Below are 18,532 nucleotides of genomic sequence, written 5' to 3'. Positions count from 1 at the left end.
GTTGCAGGCTTTCTGAGGGGTACAGTGCTACACTTCCATAGCAGCAGTCCTCATACAGACTATAATTTCCATAAGCGCCTTCTCCTCTTGCCTGGAGAAGAAGCTGAAATGGCTGCCTCTGAATACAGTAATTACTGGTAAGTAAAATTACTCCTTTTTTTTCTCCACCCCCATATCCTTCGTCTCAGCCCAGTCCACCCCCCACTTCTCCAGACAGTGGCTAAGCTTCTGAGAAGCTTCTGCTCCATTTACTGTATTGGCCCATGTATAAGCCAACCCAGGTTTTCAGGATCACTTTTTAGACATACAGGTTGAGACTAATTATTTGCATGGGTTCTGTTCCAAGCACTCAGGTGGATGGCAAAAAAATGCACTATAGCAAATAAATTTTAAAAAGTTTCTTTCCTTTCATTTAAAAACAGCCTTGCTGTCCTTTGTGATGTAAGATAAGAGTCATTAACAAGATAATCCATCAATCAGTGTCCTCCAAGAGCTTACTAAGAGCTGAGAGCTTATGCTCAGCCCCTCCCTTCACCAATGCAAAGGGATCACCTTTCTTTCTTTGCTCAGGGGGAAGGGAGGGGTCCGCTGGAGAGAGAAGGACTGATGGGTTGTCAGCCAGCTGCCCTCTCTCTATCTCATTAAGGAGGCTATTGTTAAAGGACTGTTCAGTTTTTTAAACTGTTTTTAAAGGGGTGCATTTTCCCCTTCTCCAGGAATCAGCACATTCCTTCTCATTTGCAGGGGCCATTCATGTTGAGTCAAATCCATGTATAAAAAATCCGTGTATAAATAGGCTGGACCTGTAATGTTTTTTTTACTTATATGCAAGAATATACAGTGAATCTTACTGAATGCTTCTGAGTATACTTACTGAGAAGTACAGTACTTACAGAAGTACTTACTGGCTTACTTCTGAGTAAAATAAATGACACCATTTTCAAATACAAGTATTAGAGGTAGTTCCCAAGGACAAATTGTAGTGGTAAGTCATGCTGTTCTATACTTAGTGACTGAATGTAGCAGTTCTCAGTCTGGGTTGTGATCAACCAGTGCATAGTGACCAAATTTTTGGTGCATCACAAAATTGACAAGCTGATGGGTGTAAAGGAAAATGCACTGAGCCCTGTGGAAACTGAAACAGAGCAGCATGTGTATGCAGTGAGTAGATAAGTGTGCCTGGCGAAGGGGAATGCAAGGCTACCAGAATGGTCCCGATCTGATGTACAACAAACTTCCAGGAGGCAGCCCCCTATCATAGTAAAAAGGATAAAAACAGACTTGAGCTGCTGGTAAAATGAAGCTTTTTTAAAAAACTAAGTCAGTCCCAATAGAGTGCAGTTCTAAAAAGTGGGTCTTAATGCTAAAATGTTTAGGGACCCCTGGGCCAATATTCCTCCTTTTTGATGCAGAGCTAAGAATCAAAATGTGAAAACATGATGGCATCATCAGTCAGCAGGAGCATCTAGCAGGTAGCTGCTTAGACTCTTGGACAGGGAAGCCCTCCATACAGCAATCACACTTTCCCATATTGAAAATTAGAAGCAAAAGTAATTTCCAATTGAATGCTGTCACTTAAATTTATAACCTGTAAATTTATGGTAACTTAAAGTATCCCAGAATTTGAATGGGATATCAGTAGCTTCTGTAGTAGCCTTGCTTGACCACTGTCAAACACAAATTCTGATAATCTAGAAAATAATTGAAGAATAATCGGCACAACATAAAGCTGCTAAAATGTTGGTAGATGTGATATGATGTGCCCACAGTATTCCTATTCTGTACTGTGTGCCCATTTGCTTCTTGGCTCAATTCAAGGACTGCCATTAGCCTTCAAAAGCCCTAAATCAGTGCTCTTCAACCTTTTTCGTGTCCCCGTATCCACAGGGGTTCCATATGGAACCCCCTGCGGTTAAGTGAAATCACAGATACGAGGGTACACCTCGGCTCTGGGGAGGGTCTTCTGAGCCCAGCAGAGGCTGCACATGTCCACTCGTGGCTTGTCCCCCAGCTCAGAACGACGATTTCTGGGTGGACGTCACTTCCGGTTTTTAGCCAAAAACCGGGAGTGAAGTTTTTCAGTCAGAAGTCATCATTCTGAGCTGGGGACAAGCTGCAGAAGGATGTGCATGGCCTTTGCTGGGCTCAGAAGACCCTCCAGAGGTGAGTGGAGCAGAGCATGGGGGCGTATGTGCCCCCAATCCATGGATAAGTGAAACTGCTGATATGGGATCTGCTGGTGTGCCCCCCTGTATAAATAATTAGACTGGAACCCCACTGTCAGTTCTGCCGCATCCACCCACCCACCCCCGTAATGCCCTCTCAGCACATTAACTGTAACCAAGTGTTTCCCAAACTGGGTTGTGACCTGATTTTTTGGTGGGTTATCAAAGGGTAATGGAAAGATCAGATAATTAATTGCCTCAAGCATAGAGTATTTAAAAAATCAGTGACTGTAGCTGGTAATTACCATGCAAAGAGCTCAATTCCTGCAATTTTCAAGCATCTGGAAGTATAGGGAGATAAATGTTTGAGGGTTTTTTTCAGGTTAGCATATACCGTATTTTTCGCTCTATAAGACGCACCTAGTTTTTAGAGGAGGAAAACAGGGAAAAAAATATTCTGAACCAAATAGTATAATAAAATATGTCTCTCCGCTGCTCTGTTTCCATGCTCCTTAGCATATTTTACTACCTCTAGTTTAAAAGGAATTTTATATGCTAGCCTTTTCTGCTTTATCATCCTTGCACTGGTAGAATGAGGTACTGTAGTATTTTTCTGCAAGTGCATTGTCACTAAGCTCTGAACATTTGCATTACCACTGAGCGCCTGCATTTGCATTTCAATCTGCATTTGCATTACCATTGCATTTGCATTACCATTGAGCACAGGCAGGACCCTGGTCAGGGGCAGAAGCACCTGCCAAGGAGGCTCTGCTGCCCTGAGAATGCCTGCAGCTTTGCAGTATTCGCTCCATAAGACGCACACACTTCCCTCCCCACTTTTTTGGGGGGCAAAAGTGCGTCTTATGGAGCGAAAAATACGGTATACATATTTCTTTTCAGATCACTTTTTAAAAGTCTTGTAAAGCTAGGTGGGTCCTGATACAGTGGTGTTTAAAAAAGTTCCAGTGCTAAAAAGTTTGGGAACCACTGCTGTAACAAAATATTCTTATTAGAGTGAACAGAAAAAGTTACCATAAAACCTAGCGCTAGTGAAAGCTTTTTTAGCACAATTGCTAAGAACCTGAGCAGGACTGGGACACAATCTCCTGGCACTTGAAGGAATATACTAGGAGTCTCCCTTTACCTGGTGGTGCTCTAATGCAGTGGTCTTCAACCTTTTTCATCCTTGTAAGTTGCTGCAACCCCACAACTGAGACTTCAGGATCCATTGAGGCCCTGACCCCAAGTTTGAAGAACATTGCCCTAAATGATCTAATGTTTTCATATGAACCTACCCAAGCCCTTAGATTGACAAAGATTCTGCCATTGAGCCCTTTGAGACTTGTTTCACGAGGACCCGAAGCTGACCTTTTTCGTAGTAGTGTCAAATCTTGGAATGCTATTCCCAGGGAGATATGGCAAGGCTGAAAATACTTTTTGTTAAAACTTTCAATGTAGGTGGGGTGAGCATGAGCCATTTCAAGTAGAGTTTGAATGTTCCCCACACAGTGAGCAACTTACAACATCTACACCCTGAGATTCTGCAAGGTGATAAATGACAGCTATTTAGGAGGCTTGTGATTAACATTTAACCTTAATGAACATTATGACCTGTATTCCCTTTAACAGCAAAAGTAGACTTTGATCAGGTATCTGTTTGTGATCTTAAGCTTCTTGGTATTTGGATCTAGGACTTTGATAGCTCCTTCCTCTGCTTCTTAACCCCTAGAAATGTTTGTCTTCCTCCTCCACAAGATATCAAAATCTAGTCTTCATGCATTATTGCAGTTTTATTGTTTTAGAATTCTCCAGGCTTCGCCAGGAAAACTGTTTAAATTTTTCTCTTGTATACAGGTTGTCCTTGTTATCCGCTGGGATACTGTTCCAGAACCCCTAGTGGATAAAAAAAATCCATGGAAGGGTGGTTAAAGACACCCTTCCAGGTTTCTTGTCCCTCCATTGCTTCTAATAAGGTTATGCCTCGACATCTGCAAGGGTTTGATTCTGGGACTCCCTGCTGATACCATAAAATGTGTTAAATAAAAGCAGTTTAAAAAAATTAAAAAGTGCATTCCTTTACAATTGTGGTTTAATTGTAGAGATAACTGTTGTAGGGAGGCAGTCAGCAATTAGAAATGCAAAGGATCCCCCCCCCCCGACTTTGCCTGGCTCAGCTGAAGAGTGGAATGATTGCTTGTATGACAGTCTGTCTACAACAGTAAGAAAAGCAGTTTTTTAAATTAAAGGGATGCATTTTTCCCCCTTCTCCAGGGATCAGCACAATCCTTCTCATTTGCAATGGGCATTCGTGTTGAGTCAAATCCATATATAAGACTGGACCTGTACTTTGATTTGTTGGGGTATATCTGCACAAATTGCTTCTCCAACCCCACCCCACTTTGTTTTGTATAGTCTCTGTTCAGATAAATTTTGGGTTAAGAATTCCTTTTCAGACATGCAATTCTTTAAGCATTTCAAAAAAAAATCTGTATGTTATATGCAGTATTTTTAATATACAGTTAAATTTTAAAATAAGCATGTGTATAATTACAGTTACAAATAACCTGAAGTGACCTTCACCTTGGAACTGAAATTAGAAGCAGCAGAATTGCTATCTTGTATGCTTTATCTCCTGTCAAATGGATATATAATCAGTTGCTTTTAGTGGTTATCACTTGTTGAGAGGCTTTTAGGACACACAATAGAACCCAAAGGCATGTACACACAGTACAATTATTTCTTCTTGCGGCTGACTACTCTTCTTTGGCAAGCCCAGTAGTAATTGCTACAAAAGTAGCAATGCACCAGCATTACTACAGGCTCCTAGCAGCTGTCATAAGGTCATTCTATTTTACTTCAGCTGGAACTACTATTGGATGTTGTCAACTGGTAGTCTCCATATTCTCCTTCTTTGATAAAACATTTTATCATAAACATAAAACATAACAAACAAACAAATTAACATAAAACAAAAAAAATACATTTTATCTACAGATTTAACCAGTAGCTTCCGTAAAGTATCTACCAAGCAGAACTAACTTCTGTGCATTCTCCTTTTGCACTCATGGGCCGCAACAGACTGCACAACCATGCATATTTTTATTTGTATGACTGATTTAATTCACTAATGTGCTAATAGAGTTGTTTTGGGAACTTTTCAGTAATTATTCTTTACACCCCCAGATTACTATGTGTTTTTGAATGAAGCAGTTGTGCCGTTTACTGGATGGTACTGTAAATTTATTTTTCTAAAAGTATATTTGCCGCCCTGGGTCCCTTTTAGGGAGAAGGGCGGGATACAAATAAAGTTTATTATTATTATTATTATTAAAATGCACCCTTGTTGGAAGCACTTCCCTATCAACAGCCCTTATCCCAATACACAAACGGAATAGTTTTTAAAAAACTGTTTGGGGGTTGAGAGGACTGTTAGTATGAAAACCCACAATGTGATTCTCATCTGCTGAGTGTTTATGCTTCTAGATTACACACTTTGTTTTCTTTGAAATTTGAGTGCTATTAACTATCCTAACTATGTGTAAAATATATTGCTTCCCCTTCTGTGTCACCAGCTAGCACATAAAACCATTGGGATGTGGATGGCATTCTCTCAAACTAAAGCTCCCATTATTGCTACCTCCTGCACCAATGATATGATGTCAGAAATGCAGCTTACATTGTGTATAGGGCTATATCATCATGGAATCCCTCCTGCTTTAGCAGACTAACTCTTCTGGGTGCCATTGTGATGTATAATAAAACCCTACACATAGAAATCTGTTAACTCCTGACAGAATCCCTTCCGAGTTCCTTCTTCCATTCAGTGAATGAAATCTTAGAGAGGGTCCTTCTGTAAACTCTTAATTTTAAATATTTTAGTGAACCTTAGTTGCAGTGTAGGATCACTATCATGCCGTAGCATTTTAACAAGATGAAATCAAGCACTTGAGCTGAATTATTATTTAACCCGTTGGCTTTGTCCTGATGGGCTGTATGCACCTTTGAATGTTCCTTCTTAGTTCTTAGGATCTGAGTATCTCAATTTGTATTTCAAAGTGTGGTGTGAAAAAATGTCAAGAACTGGAAATAAGCTGGTCTATCATAGTGAGCAGGAGACTTAAGTTGCAAATCATGTCTTCTGTGGTTTTGAACTTGCCAGGTGGTCTTGGTAAGCCACATCCCCTCATCCTTTTTCTTAAATAAAAGCCCAGTTTCATTATGTCTCAGTTGTCATGGTTTCTGTGGCCCTGTTGGAGGCGGATTGTGTGACTGTGTCAAAAATCCTCTGCTTCAAGGGGATAAAGCTCAATGTTCACTTTGGTATTGCGCTGAATACAAGTAAAAGTTGCAATATAAGACAGTAAAGTTGGCAGCTTAGTGTTAATATTGCCCATGTGGTGTGAACTTTGTGCACCAGTCAAAGTTCTTCACCCTAATTCTGCAGGATATCTGGCTCATTTGCTTGACTCAACTTTATTGAATGTATGATTCTGCCTGGTGATGTTAGATGTTTGCTGCTGTACTTCATCCAGATTCTGCACCTAGCGTACAAGAGCAGTTAAATGTATGTAGGTGCATGTTCACTAAAGTGTAACTTTAGTTCTTATACGAGGCGTGTCCAGAAAGTAATGAGAATGAAGTTCCTGTGCTGGAGAAGGACTCTGAAGGGAGAAGCTGGCCAAAGTCACTTGGGGTGGGGTGCCAAGCTTACATTAGAACACTGATCAGTTGCATTTTAACCCTGTCAGAGTCAAGACATTCTTTTTTGTGACACCTTGTTCAAGTGCCTCATATTAAGAAAAATGCAAGCAAGTTTGGAACAGCGGTACACAATAAAATTGTGTGAAATTGGGTAAAAGTGCATCAGAAACTTTGGAAATATTGAGGAAAGCTTATGGAGAAGCTGTGCTATCATCTGCACAAGTGTACCAATGGCACAAGGCCTTCAAGAAAGGTGTTAAAGACAATGATCAGGACTCTCCTCTTTGTCAAAAAAGGGACAGAATGCGGATGCAGTGAGGTCTGTTCTCATCTGTGATTGATGGCTCACGATCGGAATGATTGCAGAGGGAACAGGAATTCCCAAGTCAATTGTTCATGAAATTGTGACTCAGGATTTGTCACAGTGCTTTGGCTGTCAGAGTTTTTGACTGAAAAACACATCACTGTGCTTCTGAAGGCCTTAGGAGTGGACCTCAACAAGTGGGAAACCCTGGTCTCTGAGCGGCCCACTTGGAGGCAGGCTGTGCAGCATGGCCTTTCCCAGGTTGAAGAGACACTTGGCCAACAGTCAGAGGCAAAGAAGGAAGGCCCATAGCCAGAGAGAGAGAACAGGGACAGACTGCACTTGCTCCCAGTGTGGAAGGGATTGTCACTCCCGAATTGGCCTTTTCAGCCACACTAGACGCTGTTCCAGAACCACCATTCAGAGCACGATACGATAGTCTTTCGAGACTGAAGGTTGCCTACAAGGATTTGACTGTCAGTTTTTGACTGAAAAACACATCATTGTGCTTCCACATCCACCCTACAGCCCTGACTTGGCTCCTTGTGACATTTTCATATTCCCCAAGATGAAGAATGGTTTGAAAGGACACCATTTTGGTAGTGTGGATAACATCCAAAGAGCCACTACGCAGGCTCTGAATGTCATCCCACTTGAAGACTTCCAGCAATGCTTTGAAGAATGGAAAAACCACTGGGAGCTTCGTGTATACTCACAAGGTGCATACTTTGAAGAAGTATGTAAAATTGTAAAATTTTTCAAAGTGTTTTAAAAATATCATTCTTATTACTTTCTGGACACACCTTGTACTTAAAGAGCCAGAAGAGCTGTGCTAGGACAGAACCAAGATTCGTTCCATCCAGAATACAGTAATATCTCCAAAATGCCACTTTCTTTAGCACTGTTCTGTTATGTGCTCTTCATCCTGCATGTGATTGACAGCTTCTGCAGCTAATGAGAGCAGTTGCTGTTCTAGCGGTGCATTCTAGCTAGTTGTCAACAACTTCCTGCCTTATTGTTAACTATGAATGCAGTTATATGAGTAACCTAGAAATAAGCCCCATTGGACACATTGGGACTTACTCCTGAGTAAGAATACATTAGATTGAACTATAAGTTCCTATAATGCTGCTTCATAAGCACTCAGCTTTGCAGGAATGTATCCTCCATTATGGTGTGTGTGTGTGTGTGTGTGTTACTGTATCTTGTATCCCTCAGTAGCTTATATGATGCTTTCCAGGAAGGCAGCATGCAAGCAGTAGTCTCCTTAAATATTCACTCCCTCTTGTAAGTTACATTTGGTGGTAGTATACTGCTTCTCAGCATCAGTTGGGTGGTCCATTCAAAATAGTTTGTTATTTAAGCTATTTTGGTGGAAGAGCACATTGTCAATTGTAAATTGGCATAGGGCTATATCCTGGAAGGACTTCTAGATGTGTGTGCACCTCATTTGAACCTCCCTGCTTGCACAATTGTCCTTTTCCCTCATCAGCACTGCCTATTAGGGCCTGTGCAAAACAGATTGTTACTGAAAATGGAAAGGGGGGGAGGGTAGCTCTCCCAGAAAACTCTGTAGTAGGCCGGGCAGGATTGGGATTCTGTTGGTGTACCGCCCGCCCTGCTGCCCAACAGTCTCCCTGCCTGAGCTGACTAGGGTGATCTCGGGGGTGGCATTGGAGGCCCCCCGCCTATTAGTGCTGGGGGACTTCAATGTGCATGCCGAGGCCCCTGCGTCAGGTGCAGCTCAGGATTTCATGGCTGCCATGACAACCATGGGCCTGTCCCAGAAGATCTTGGCCCCAACACATACTGCAGGACACGTGCTGGACCTGGTGTTTACAGCTGGGCACTGGGGCAGTGATCTGGACGTAGAGGAGATCAAGATCACTCCGTTGTCATGGACAGATCACTTCCTGGTAAGGTTTAGGCTTGTTGCGACTTCCTACCTCCGCAGAGGCGGGGGACCATTTTCTATGGTCCGCACCCGGAGGCTAATGGATCCTGAAGGTTTCCTGAGGGCTCTGGGGGATTTCTCCACTGCCAAGACTGGCGTCTCATCTGAGGCCCTGGTTGACCTCTGGAATGGGGAAATGACCAGGGCAGTGGATGAGATTGCTCCGGAGCGACCTCTGCCACGTCGCAGACTCGGAGCAGCTCCTTGGTTCACTGAGGAGCTGCGAATGATGAAGCAGCAGCAGCAGGCGTCTAGAGCGACGGTGGCAGAAAACTCGGGATGAATCCGATCGGACACGGAGTAGAGCCCATTACAGAGCCTATTCCGTGGCGGTGGTAGCAGCGAAGAGATCGTTCTTCTCTGCTACCATTGCGTCTGCTGACAACCGTCCGGCAGAGCTGTTCCGTGTGGTGCAGGGCCTCCTCCATCAGGCCCCCCCAGTAGACCAGGAGGAATACACGGTCAGCCGCTGTGACGTGTTTGCGCAACATTTTGCAGATAAAATCGATCGTATTCGTCACAACTTGGATGCCACATTGACAGTGTCTGACGATGTCCCCTTGGCAACTGCTTGTCCTGTGTTGTGGGATTCTTTTCAGCTTGTACAGCCTGAGGATGTGGACAGACTCCTTTGGAGTGTGAGGCCATCTGCCTGCCTGCTCGACCCTTGCCCAGCTTGGTTGATAAGAGCTGCCCGGGGTGGGCTGGCTGAGTGGACAGGGAGGGTGGTCAACTCCTCCTTGATGGAGGGGACGTTACCACTCGCTTTGAAACGGGCGGTGGTTCGCCCCCTCCTGAAGAAGCCCTCCCTGGATTCCACTGTGTTGGATAACTACCGGCCAGTCTCCAACATCCCGTTTCTGGGCAAGGTCATTGAGCGGGTGGTGGCGTCCTTACTCCAGAGAGTCTTGGATGAAGCGGATTATCTGGATCCTTTTCAATCTGGCTTCAGGCCGGGCTTTGGGACGGAAACCGCCTTGGTCGCTTTGGTGGATGACCTACGCCGGGGACTGGACAGGGGGAGTGCGTCCCTGTTGGTCCTGCTGGACCTCTCGGCGGCTTTCGATACCATCGACCATGGTATCCTTCTGGGCCGATTGGCCGAGTTGGGAGCTGGAGGCACTGTTTTGCGGTGGTTCCGCTCCTACTTGGAGGGTCGGTCCCAGATGGTGGTGCTGGGGGATGCCTGTTCGACACCCTGGCCCTTGAGATGCGGGGTGCCACAGGGCTCAATTCTGTCCCCCATGCTATTTAACATCTACATGAAACCGCTGGGAGAGGTCATCCGGGGGTTTGGAGTGGGGTGCCATCAATATGCTGATGACACCCAGCTCTATCTCTCCTTTCCTCCAGACTCCAGGGTGGCGGTTGAGGGCCTGGAGCGCTGTCTGGAGGCAGTGAGGATCTGGATGGGGGCTAACAAGCTGAAATTAAATCCGGATAAGACAGAGGCTCTCCTGGTTCGGAAATCCTCGATGCAGGTGCTGGACTATCGGCTTGCGCTGAATGGGGTTGCACTCCCTCTGAAGGAGCAGGTCCGCAGCTTGGGGGTCCACCTGGACTCGCAGCTGCTCCTGGATTCCCAGGTGGCGGCTGTGGCAAGGGGGGCCTTCGCTCAGCTTCAGCTGGTGCGCCAGCTGCGGCCATACTTGGATCGTGCAGACCTGGCCATGGTGATCCATGCCTCGGTGACATCGAGATTAGATTACTGTAACGCGCTCTATGTGGGGCTGCCCTTGAAGATGGTTCGGAAACTGCAACTAGTGCAGAATGCAATATTTTTTACAGGCCTGATTCTTTTATGACTTGCTGCTGCTTTATGCTTTTTTTACCTATTTTTTTTTACTCTGACTGCTGTTTTTTATGATGTGTTAATATGTTTTTATTTGTTTTTAAATTATGTTTTTAATATTTTGTAAGCCGCCTTGAGTCCCTTCGGGGAGAAAGGCGGGGTAAAAATAAAGTTATTATTATTATTATTATTATTATTAGTAGTAGTAGTAGTAGTAGTAGTAGTAGTAGTAGTAAGACCTTGTCTCACATGAGAAAGTGCTTGGAACAAAGGCACCTTGCAGTGATGTGTGCACATGCATAAAAAGCAACCTATTTCTCAATATATTGCAAAAGACTAGAGCTCCTAGTACATACATGACTTTTGTACCATGTTTAAGCATTGCACTGAGATACAAGGAGGGCTCAAGCCCACACAGTTCATCACAACCCCAGATGGTAATTATCAAGGATACTGTTTTGTGTTTTGAAGAGACACTTTGCCAACAGTCTGAGGCTAAGAGGCAAAGAAGGAAGGCCCATAGCCAGGGAGACAGACCAGGGTCAGACTGCACTTGCTCCCGGTGTGGAAGGGATTGTCACTCCCGGATTGGCCTTTTCAGCCACACTAGACGCTGTGCCAGAACCACCTTTCAGAGCGCGATACCATAGTCTTTCGAGACTGAAGGTTGCCAATACAATAATGTTTTGTGTACGGTCACTGCCTGAGTTTCAGGTGGTAGAGATGTAAGTCTCTTCTCAGTGGCAACACCCAGTTTGTGGAACACCCAATTTGTGGAACTCTGTTCCCAGGATTCCTAGGTTGCTCGGTTCATGTTTAAGATGGCAGTGAAAATTCACCTATTTCATCTGATATTTCAAAGTTTTTCTGCTCCTTGGTTGGTTGGAGTGTGTGTGTGTGTGTGTGTGTGTGTGTGTGTTCTTATATATCTTTATTGATTTGGTGGTTTTTATGTGAACTGCCCTGGTGGTCCCCTTGAGGGACCACAGGTGGGATATAAATTTTAAAATTGTTTCCATGTCAAGCAAAATCAACGTCATGGTTTTTTCTTTGCTGTTGAAGCTTGTTTGAGACATAATATTACTGGGTGAATGGAATAGTGCAGAGAGGTGTTACTGGAACATTACATAATTCTCATATGTAGTCTACAATCTGGCATTGCTCCAAGGAGCTAGGAAAGGGTTCTTCTGAATTGCTGTTTCACAGTTAAGCATTATTTTGTTTTCATAAATCAAGATGTAAAGAACTATGTGAATTTGAAATGTCTAGTGGCTAGTCAAAGGTATGTCTGTAATGTGTACCAGATACTGTTAACAGCTAATGAAGCCCCTCAAAGATTCCAGAGAATTTTTACTGATCTGGAGAGATTGTACTTGTGGTGTCAGACTATGTGTTGCCTCCCCATCCTGGTCAAGTGAGGCACTGGGACTGGTGTGATCAATTGTTTCTGCCAGAAAACTATATGTGGGAATTTTGGAGTCTCTTCATTTCTCCGTCTTTCCAACCTATTACCTCTTCCACCCAGCAAAGTGCTGGTAAGCTTGTTTTGCTGTGGTTGAATTAAGTCAAAGTCATGGTGTAATGTCCATGGCGGGAGAAGGCCCCACCCCTGGGGTAGCTACTGAGCGCAGGGGGCTTACCTGGTCGATATGTAGTGGTCGGGAGGCAGATACAGTTGTTCTCCATAGGCGGTTTACTAGTGTCAGCCGTTTTACATTCATGGGGCCTGTTACTTCACAGGCCACCATACATTACACAGACTCGTGCCGTCGTCGTCCAATAGACTCTGGTTCCGCCCCTTTGTGGTTCCAGCCTGAGCTCTCCGACCAGTGTCCCTTGGCCAGGGGTCCAGGCTCTGGATGGCTGCAGCACCGCAGGTCGGGGTCAGGCTGGCTGACCTTGGGAGGGCCCTCGATACCTCTGTGCTTGTCCCCTGATCAACTGGCCACCCCCGGGGTATAGGTGGCTGTGAGACCTTGTCTCCGTAGCCCCGTCTCTCCTGGATTCGCCCCCAGGGTCCAGGCGGGTCCTAGGTCAGGTAGATCTCTGCCTCGGCCTCCTCTCTCCAGGGCGGAAGTCTGCACAACCCCTCTGGGAGCCTTGCTCTTTCCCCTTAGGCAGGGGTGACTATCCCCCTTTGGCTTCCCTCTGGAGAGGAGCCACCTCTCCCTTCACTCTCCAGGCTCCTTTTGAAGCCACCCTCAGGTTTGTCCAGCCCCACCCCTTCTGACCATGTGCCTGCTTGCTGTTCCCAGCTGGTCCTTGGCCCTACTCCCAAGTAGGTGTTCTGCCGGGGACCCCAATCCTGATAGCACTTGGGTCGTACCCCCCCAGGAGGCCTCTACTCTTGAGGAGACCCCTTCTCCTGTGGAACTCCTGGCCACCAGGGCTAGGCCCAGGTGACACATGGGTAACATAGCAGTCTGCTAAAAGACTATGCTCAGTTCTTGCTTTTTTGATTCAGTCTCTAGGGTAGTTGATTTTAGGAATAACTTCATTTGTAGTACAGTATATTGTGGTATTCTGTCTTGAGCCCCTGTATACTAATCTTGAGGACTACAGAGTTTCTCTGTATTTAGGTTGAACAGAAGTGACAGAATCCTTGCTTTTTGAACCAGTGTAGTAAGCTAAGCTTTATGTCATCTACTGTTGAAAAATTAAGATGGTTGTCAAAGAAGCCTTTCAAGCTCCTGAAATTTGACCATTTTGCTTGAGTCTGTGCAGAGATGACATGCATGTGTGGAGGCTTTCCTCCCAGAGAATGGCAGACTGGAATCTTGAAAACATTTTCAGATGAGTAGATATAGATTAGAACCCTGTATGGAGTGGAACTTGGCTGTGATGGAAACACAGGAAGATATGCAGACACTAGGCCCAAAACTAATAGACTTGTGTTTGGTTTGCAGTTTTTCTTTGTAGGTGTGAATTGTATAAACTCCATAGCTTTGAACTAAAAAAATTGAATTCAAAGAACTTTCTCCAAAAAAATTGAATTCAAATCTTTCTCCAAAACCTTTTATTTCAAACTATCAGAGGTGAAGCTCTGTGTATGGCCAGAACTTGAAACATATTTGAAAGTTAATTGCTTATAGTCCTTGTCTTGAACAAATGTAGATTAGTATCCTAAAAGAAGCACAATGATCATATTTCAAGTTTAAAAGTTAACTTTTTAAAAAGCTCTTCAGTCGTTCCAGCAATGGTTGGATTTGTTCCAGGTTAATTCAGTTGATGACTACTGGAAGCTGACATTTAGTCATGAAAGTTGGAGGCAGGAAACTACTTGGGCTGGTTAAGGAAGTGATGAATACCTTTCCAGTGACTATGCTTTAAAGGTTTTGTTTCTGAAGGACTCCATTTATAGACTATTTAGACAAAAGAAAAAAATCAAGGCTTGATGTCAGTTTTCCTACCATGGACCATGTACTGTCCCTTGTTTGCAAAAGTTCCTTCTTCCTGCACTCTCTGTGACATTAAAACCATTAAACTAAAACTTGGCAGCAAGGTTAGCTTAGAAAGCTATAATGCTACTTTGACATTTTTAATCTGCTAAATCACTTAAGGATTTCTGTACTTGCCACACATAAATCTTTAACTTTGAAGAGAGTTTTCATGAAGATGAATTTTCTTCTTTCTAATGGTCAAAACCTGAAGCTGTCTTTGCTTCCTTTTTTTTATTCTTTATTGTGGAGTCCCTGTACCTGTGAGTACGATGACCCTTTGTACACAAGACAGGTCTTAATATTTGAACTGTAAAAGCATTTAGTGTTTTCATATGAAAGAGTTTAATTTGAATTGGCCCTTACATGTACAGTTTCATGACTGTTATGTGGCACTTCGATAAACTGAAGCTGTGTGAAACTTGTTGCTGGAGAACTGCTAGAAAAAACAAGTATTCAGATTAAACAGCCTTCAGTCAATGAGTTTTAAGACGGCTTATAAGATATGAGAGAGCCCAATTATCACATGAGGTTCCCTTTCAGTAGCACTGCTTCTGCCAAGGCAGACCTCAGCAGCTGAGAGTTGCTCTGCAAAGTGATGATTGGGCTCTCCTGGCACCTCAGCAGCTTCACCCTCCCTTTCTCACCTGTCTTGGTCTGCCTCCTCCCTGTACCATTTCTCACCTTCTGAGGCCTCCTTTCATCTCTCTCTTCCAGCACCTCAGCAGAAGCAATGCTACTGAAAGGAAGGCTCTGGGAGAGCCCAATTATCACATGGGCTGCCCTTTCAGCAGTGATGCCTCTGCAAAAGTGGTCCTGCACAACAGAACCTCATGGGTGATAGATAAGCTAATCAGCAACTGCAAGCATTTGGTAGCATCTTGGCCAATAACAATGTGTTTAATACCTTAGCTGTGTGTGTTTGAGGGAAGGAGTGGACTCAAAGGCAAATGAAAACATAAGACTTTGAAGGAGTGTTGAAGGAGTGTTTAACATGGCTGTGTGTGTTTGAGAAAAGGAGAGAGTAGCATGTAGGAAAGAGCATTTTAAAAATAGAACAGTGGCTCTATAGGATCTCAGCCTGATAGCAGCATTGTAGCTATATGTATATTGAGGGAATGATTTAGCAGAAGTGAAAGCCTGCAAGCTCCAGGCAGGTAGGGGTGTTTTTAACATAACAATGACCCTTAATGAGCATTGTAGGCACCTTTTTAAAATCACTTTTTAGAGAGGGAAATAGCTTAGTTCTGTGGCAGAAGTTGAGGTTTTGGAACAAATTACCAAGAAACAATGCATTATTTTGGATTCACATTGCAATATTTCACAATACAGTAATCTCTCTGAAACTGATTAATATCATAAAGTGAGAGTCCACTATATACTCTTGTTTTTTGGCTAAAGTCCTCCAGCGTTGCTCAATGTTTCCTCCCTTCAGCTGCATACCTCTGAGTTGGAGGCTTCACTGTATGAAACAATTGGCCCAGATATTGCTCATTCTCCAAAAATAGTTTTTGAAATTTACTGCAAACCATGCCTTGGAGAACTCTTCTTCCTATTCATTTTTGAAAAAAGATATTGTAGTAAGGTTGCGTTGGGATGGCAAGAACTACTTCCTTACTTTTCTCAGTCTGTGGTTTCAGGCAGAAGTTGAATATTTTTATCTGACTATTCCAAAATTGGAATGCTTTGCCAATGGTGGTTAGTGTCATCTGTAGCAGGGGTTCCCAAACTGGTGGGTCATGACCCACCAGGGAAACGGGGAGCAGGGCATTCCCCGTTAAGGGGAGTGACTCTGTAGGGATAGCAGAGATGGCGTCACAGTAATTGCAGCATTGCTGTGACCAAGGGGTTTTCACTTATCTGAGGGGCAGCACTGGCCTTTGGCAGGGTGTGGGAGGGCTTGAAGCTCCCTCTGAGAACCTCTCTGCTGCTCTGAACAGCACTTACTTCCTGTCAGAACCCACTTCCAGTTTTCAATAGGAATTATTGATCCCTCGGTGGATACCTGTTCGTGAAAACATTTTACTTTGGCTTGCTATTTCCTGTAGAGGTGTCAGCATTGTGTATCTTGCTGATTCGTCTTTTAATGGTTGGTTTTTTAAAGTCTTATGTTTAAGTGTTCATTCTAGTCCTGAACCAACCAAATTGTTCACCATCTTACTCATAAGAATTTTGAGTCTTGGTTTTCCCCTTGTGTAGTTTTCTTCTGAACCCAAAAAGTAAATAAAAACAAGTCTTTCCATTGTTTGTATAGTTCACTCAAAAGCCTTTAACTGGTTTGCATACTTGCTCAGCTTCAGACCTTCTTCAGGAAACTTTCTACAGCACCTTGGCTATTGAGAAATACCTGGGCATGTACAATGAAACTGTTGCATATCTCCAAGAGATTCAGGAACATGTTCCATTATGCACATAATTGGCCCTTATTGTCCGCTTCCTCTGTCAATTTGAACATCTGCCCTAGAATACCCAGTCGATCAGCATCTTATAAAAGAAAGGGCCCTAGCATAAATTTCTTCCTCTGTGCTTCCAAGGAAGAACCCTAGCAAAAACATCTTCCCCTACACTTCCTCATTATTCATTGAATGTCACTTTGGTTTGAAATAATAATTTTTACAATTCTTTGTTGCAGATTTAATACAGTGCACAAATGAGATGAATGTGAATATCCCGCAGTTGGCAGACAGCTTGTTTGAAAGGACTGCTAACAGTAGCTGGGTGGTGGTATTCAAGTCACTCATCACAACACATCATCTAATGGTGTATGGAAATGAGGTAATTCTGACATGTTGGAACTGCTGCCTCAGTTTAATCTCTGTGTTGCTGTGTATCAGACAGAATGCATGGTGTTTAAAAGCATCCTAAGAAGATAAAGATTGTAGAGGAAGTCCTAATACTCTCTGATGTATACAGTAGAATTATAAAGCTGGCAAATTTAAATGTCACAGCTAAGGTTGTTCATTGGTCCAGAGGTGTTAGAAGTTTAAAGTTTGAAACTTTCTGGCCGATATTTTTAATTTTTCTGTCCAACTTAACAAAATATGAAAGCATCAAACTTTTGTTTTTGCCTGTTATCTGATAAATTGTTGATAAAAGGAATATGTAGGAAAGTAGTTGCAAAGGAATGTTTAATTCCTCACCTCTCTATAATCTAATAATAGTGAGGAAACAGAATAACATGTGAATGGTCACAAACATGCCACTCCATTTCCCCCAAACAGTAACATTTTGAAAATTGCATTATCTTTGGTCATGTGTGTCACAAAGAGATCCAGGTCTATAGAGCTTGCGTCCTGAGTATACTTCTGTACTGCAGCGAGTCATGGACTCTTCGCTCACAACAGGAGAGGAAACTGAAGGCATTCCACATGCACTGCCTCCAACGCATCCTCAGCATCACCTGGCAGGACAAAGTTCCAAACAACACAGTCCTGGAACGAGCTGGAATCCCTAGCATGTATGCACTGCTGAAACAGAGACATCTGCGTTGGCTCGGTCATGTTGTGAGAATGGATGATGGCCAGATCCCAAAGGATCTCCTCTATGAAGAACTCGTGCAAGGAAAGCGCCCTACAGGTAGACCACAGCTGCGTTACAAGGACATCTGCAAGAGGGATCTGAAGGCCTTAGGAGTGGACCTCAACAAGTGGGAAACCCTGGCCTCTGAGTGGCAGGCTTGGAGGCAGGCTGTGCAGCATGGCCTTTCCCAGTTTGAAGAGACACTTGGCCAACAGGCTGAGGCAAAGAAGGGAGGCCCACAGCCAGGAAGACAGACCAGGTACACACTACACTTGCTCCCAGTGTGGAAGGGATTGTCACTCCCGAATCGGCCTTTTCAGCCACACTAGACACTGTGCCAGAACCACCATCCAGAGCGCAATACCATAGTCTTCCAAGACTGAAGGTTGCCAACTAACTGTGTGTGACGATGATTTGGGAGAATGAATTACTCTTCTGGAAACTAGAAGATTTCCCTTCATTTTGCAGTGCTATTGTCTATACTAACTGATGTCATGACAGTAACCTTTGTGGTCCAAAGAGGAGGGAAAGGTGCTTGTTGGACACCCCCTCCCTGTCATGTGTGATACACCTGGTAAATGACTCTTAAAACTGTTAAACCTTTACAGTGTTTTATCTTTAAAACATCAGTGCTAATCAGTATAGCAAAAGGAAGTGGCT

At 43.8% G+C, this 18,532-nt stretch overlaps 1 protein-coding gene across 5 annotated transcripts in view; it reads left to right on the top strand.

Moving 5' to 3' along the window:
* Positions 1–18,532, top strand: part of PICALM (phosphatidylinositol binding clathrin assembly protein) — a 107,327-nt gene that overhangs the window by 31,858 nt on the left and 56,937 nt on the right. For 4 of the 5 annotated variants that reach the window (XM_066622519.1, XM_066622518.1, XM_066622517.1 and 1 more), the window contains exon 2: positions 16,986–17,128. The exons of the other annotated variant lie outside the window; for it this stretch is intronic. In XM_066622519.1, coding sequence (XP_066478616.1) covers positions 16,986–17,128 — 143 coding nt within the window. The remainder of the gene's footprint in view (positions 1–16,985; positions 17,129–18,532) is intronic. 5 annotated transcript variants of the gene reach the window in all.

The sequence above is a fragment of the Tiliqua scincoides genome, chromosome 3 (genome assembly GCF_035046505.1).
Source record: "Tiliqua scincoides isolate rTilSci1 chromosome 3, rTilSci1.hap2, whole genome shotgun sequence".
NCBI classification, from domain to species: Eukaryota; Metazoa; Chordata; class Lepidosauria; order Squamata; family Scincidae; genus Tiliqua; species Tiliqua scincoides.
Note: the sequence above shows the minus strand (reverse complement) of the source record. Positions and strands in the feature narration are given on the sequence as shown.